At 44.1% G+C, this 4,533-nt stretch overlaps 1 protein-coding gene across 1 annotated transcript; it reads left to right on the top strand.

Annotated features, from left to right (window-relative positions):
- The first annotated feature begins 6 nt into the window (after window positions 1-6).
- On the top strand, window positions 7-3,948 carry LOC119268904 (phosphatidylglycerophosphate phosphatase PTPMT1-like). The gene is made up of 6 exons (XM_037550618.1): window positions 7-500; window positions 1,234-1,356; window positions 1,545-1,638; window positions 2,860-2,942; window positions 3,029-3,118; window positions 3,218-3,948. The coding sequence occupies exons 1-6, from the start codon at window positions 285-287 to the stop codon at window positions 3,614-3,616; spliced, it is 1,005 nt and encodes a 334-aa protein (XP_037406515.1). The 5' UTR covers window positions 7-284; the 3' UTR covers window positions 3,617-3,948.
- The last annotated feature ends 585 nt before the right edge of the window (window positions 3,949-4,533 follow it).

Genomic DNA, 4,533 nt, shown 5'->3' with positions numbered 1-4,533 from the left:
GATCCGATTCAGCAGACTCGCCACCTGTTTTCGCCCCCGCAGTCTTCTCCTGAGGTTTTGCCTTGCCCCCACAGCCCACACTCTTCCCATTTCTCGCGTCTCCCCCTCTGCCCACCGCCAGGAGCAAAGCCCGAGCCGCAACGCCACGCCTCTCGATCCACGAATCTCCCCGGCGGATCTGCTGGTTCCGGAAGGGCTTGGGGCGCGCCGGAGGTGCCTCGGCGTGCGCGTAGGGTTGGGGCGTCGGGCTGTTTCCGGAGGGGAGGAGAGGGGAGGGGAGGCGCATGAGGATTCGCGAGCTGGGGGACGGCGACGGGAGGCCGGTGGAGGGGGAGGAGCCGGAGGAGGCCTGGGCTGGCGGCGGCGAGGTCGTGCGGCTGAGGGCCAAGCGCGCGCTCGTCGGCGCCGGCGCCAGGGTGCTCTTCTACCCGACGCTTCTCTACAACGTCCTGCGCAACCAGTTCGAGGCGGAGTTCCGGTGGTGGGACCGCGTCGACCAGGTGCTCACCCTGCCTTTGAGCGAATTTCGTGATTACTTTGTCTGGGATTATAGGCCCATAGTGTATGCCTATGTAGTGCTAGTATTGACTGATTCTTGTTCGATAAATTGGATCACTTGGCGTCCATAAGATTGGATGATAGGGCGACTTTTTTAAACTGGTGAAGGGGGTGATTTTGGGCACCAGTTTTTTTATCAGGGTTTTCTCGGTGCCATCTACACTGGGGAAGGGTTACATCTGGTTCCATGATTGCATCTGACGCAGTGATTGCTCCGCTGTTAGTTTTGTGCAGAATTGCGACCTTCTTCTTCTTCTTTTTCGTGCGTGAGAGTATTTCTTGTAATTGACGTTCGGCTGTTGGAAAAGGCATGGCCGTTGTAAGCAGTGATTGCTGTTGTGTCTGGTCATTTCAGGCTCCATTTTCGAGTGCAATACATTTGAGCACTTTTTCTTCAGTATCTATGTTACTGTAGCTTGTTCTTCTGTATGATTGTCTTGTGGTCTTCCATTTGGCACTGGCGGGTGAACGTGTTTACATGCCTAGGACCACAGAATCCTTCTGTTGGTTAGGTGGTGAAAGGACGCATTCATCCCTAGATAGCATGCCTTGATTGATATTGTTAGGTGTTGTGATATTTTGCTTTGCACAATTTAGCATTTCGATGTATAATACTGTGACGTGCCCTTGCTATAAAGATGTCATCGTCTAAATTTGTCCAACCTCCATCTGCAGTGCATTTTGCTAGGAGCTGTTCCTTTCCCAAGTGATGTTCCACGTTTGAAGCAACTTGGAGTTCAGGGAGTTGTAACATTGAATGAGCCTTATGAGACTCTGGTGCCAATGTCCTTGTACCAGGTAATTTTTACATTACTTGATTTCATTGTTGCATAATTTCGTTTGTATTTGGATTTGAATTAATAAATGCAATTCCATACATACTGTGATTGATTCGCAGCCATGCTCCATCAGACCATCACTCTACTGTGGCTTTTCAGTTAGCAAAACAAATATGTACTGATGAGTAACACACCTTCTTTTTCCAGGCCTATGGGATTGATCACCTTGTGATTGCCACAAGAGACTACCTGTTCGCACCATCCCTTGAAGATATTTGTCGAGCCATTGATTTTATCCACCGTAAGTTCATGCCATGTCCTAGACGCAAGTGATAAATCATTAAATCTACATATCAGTTCTCCTGATGTCTTTAGTACCTGGCGATATGGAGTGCTGTTCTCCTGCAATAAGAAATTGATTTAGATTTGGGATGCAAGGAATGTAGATGATAGCTTGCGGTCAACTGCATAATGAACTGAGTATTATGTACATTGTTTGGTAGGTCGTCAGTATCAGATGGAGTAGGTATAACAATATATAGGTTAATGCAAACCTCCATCCCAACAGCAAGATGAAGGATTTATTTGATGTTGCTGTGGATGACATCATGCATGACAGTAAGTGGAATGGGCAATATAAATGCCTATGACAAAGAAACTGAGACCCTGTTATAATAGTCAGTCCTTTATGTAGACAAGGATAGTACACTACGAAGGAATGGCTACATATTCTGCTCATTCTTGAGTGCATGATTTATGTGCAAAAGCAACATTTCTCAACACTACACTATATTTGTTAACTATCAAGGAACTGCAGTTAACAAGCAATTTCACAAACTACACTTTTTGTGTATCATGATTTTCAGAAAACTACACCTTTATATGATTACAACGGAACTGCCAGGTTTGCCCCAACCCATCAGAGTCACAAGCATAAGTGTCCATGAAAAAGTTGCACCTATCCCAATTCATGATGATGTGGCTCAGTGGCTGATGGGTGGGACACGCCTGTTATTTTTGTTGAAATTCCAAGGAATCTTTTTCTGAACACTGATACAGAAATGGGGTGATTCTTTAGGCTATTCTTAAACTTGTAGTTCTTTGATAATATGTCAAGAAATGGTCTAGTACTAAAAAATTTGCTCATTGAAGGATTCTTTTTTTTTCTGCTGCTGCTGTGGTTGTAGTCATTGTTTTTGTTACTAGAGCTCGTCCTGTCTTTCAGTTCTCTTGTTTTATCCGCAATGCCGAAATTTGAACTCAATGATCAGCTGTCTGCAGAACGTTTTCAAACAGCAATGTCTATCTTATTGCATGTAAGATGTAACTATGTGCTATCTTCAAGCTTCCTTGACTGTTCTATTGACCAAGGATGATCTGATCACTTATGCCTTGTCATTAGCAACAACAAATGTCCATTGAGTTTGGTTTAAATGTTAAAGAAATAAAGATCACATATTTTCTCAAAATTTCAATAGGTCTCACATGGGTAGAAGTTAATATGTAGTTACTTGTTTTTCAGGCAATGCGTCACAAGGTGGAACTACTTATGTTCACTGTAAAGCTGGTAGAGGACGAAGTACCACTATTGTTTTGTGCTATTTGGTAATATATGCTACATAAATTTCAAGCTGAATGTTATAAATTTCATTCAGTTGCTGATAACAGATTATTATGTTCCTTCTCTTCAGATCAAATATAGGAACATGACTCCTGAAGCAGCTTTGGATCATGTACGATCCATTAGGCCCCGAGTGCTTTTGGCACCATCACAGTGGCAGGTATAAGGGCTGTTGCCTTTGTGTTCTATACAAGTGAACGCCATCGTTATTCAGTCATGCATCTGCTAAGCTGCTTTCGCCAATGACATGATTTTGCAGGCTGTTATCGTATTTAGCACTCTCACCACTGGACGTCTTCCAGTAAGGAGTACAAACCTAAACTGTTACCTAGAAGGCACCAAAGCCTCCATTCCTGACAGTGATATCGAGGACTGCACGGTGGAGTTTGATTACGATGATAGCGGTTTACCTCTTTGTCAAGTTATGGTACCGAGGCCAAGCAGTCCAACTGGATGTGTCGATGCAGTGTTCATAACGGAAGCAGATCTGGAGGGCTACGATGCATATGTTGATACCGGGAAGGATGTTGTGACATTTGAAGTAGTAGCCAGTCGCAAGCCCATTATGAGGAGACTATCGTGCCTCTTTGGATCATTGAAAGTTACCAGCAACTGTGAGCCAGCCCCAAGCCGATTTACCGAGGTTCGCGCCTGCTAGGCAGGCCTGCTACTCGCTCTACGCAATTTTCTCCGTGTTGTGAGTCAAGATATATGGGACATCAGTAGATAGGCAGGCAGTCAGCCAGTCAGGCATCGTAGAAATATGGAGGTTTCTACAGCCACGGCAAACGCCACCGGGAAGAAGCTTTGTGTGCATAGGGAGATGGAGAGTTTACAGTTGTGAATGTGCCGATTGCCTTTTTTTTCACTCGGAAACATGTGGTTTGATATCACCATTGTTCTTTGGAATAAAAAGCTGATCATGTTTGGTGTCAGTATATTTCTGTTAGTTCATGTCTTTTGGAATAAAACAATGTTGGAAAACGTTCATATATTGTGGGATGGAGCCATGGAGGGAGTAGTTTATTGCTCTCTCTTATGGTGAATCTGGTCACTTAAGTCAGGCTTAGTCAATGGGAAAGAAATGCCTCCTCCAAAGGCCACTGTTGATTTTTTTTTCATGAGTTATATGAAGTCACTGGAGCTTGCAAGAAATTATAGCACTGAATCGGAAGGTGCTTCAACCTTCGTGCCCATCCACTTCACAAAACTACCCTCGTGCCCATCCATATAGACCCCACCTCAAATCTAAACCATATAGACCGCTGAAAATTATAGCAGTCGATGCACGCTGAAAATTAAGTTTTTTGCTTGCTGAAAATTAAGGTTTTTGCTTGGTTGTTATTCTTCGATAGACTCAACATCAAAGACTTGCTTGTGAGGAGGCACTGGCGTACTGTTGAGGATGATAATCTTTGTGTATTGTGCCATCAGCATACATATGAGGATCGCCAGCACCTGTTCTTTTCTTGTAACTTCAGTACTAGAATTTGAAATTATCTTCAGATTGACTGGACTGGCGGCTCCAATGTTCATCAAAGTATTTCTTTGGCCAGGCAGAGATTTGCTAAAAGC

This window comes from Triticum dicoccoides, chromosome 3A (genome assembly GCF_002162155.2).
Source record: "Triticum dicoccoides isolate Atlit2015 ecotype Zavitan chromosome 3A, WEW_v2.0, whole genome shotgun sequence".
Classification (NCBI taxonomy): Eukaryota; Viridiplantae; Streptophyta; class Magnoliopsida; order Poales; family Poaceae; genus Triticum; species Triticum dicoccoides.
Note: the sequence above shows the minus strand (reverse complement) of the source record. Positions and strands in the feature narration are given on the sequence as shown.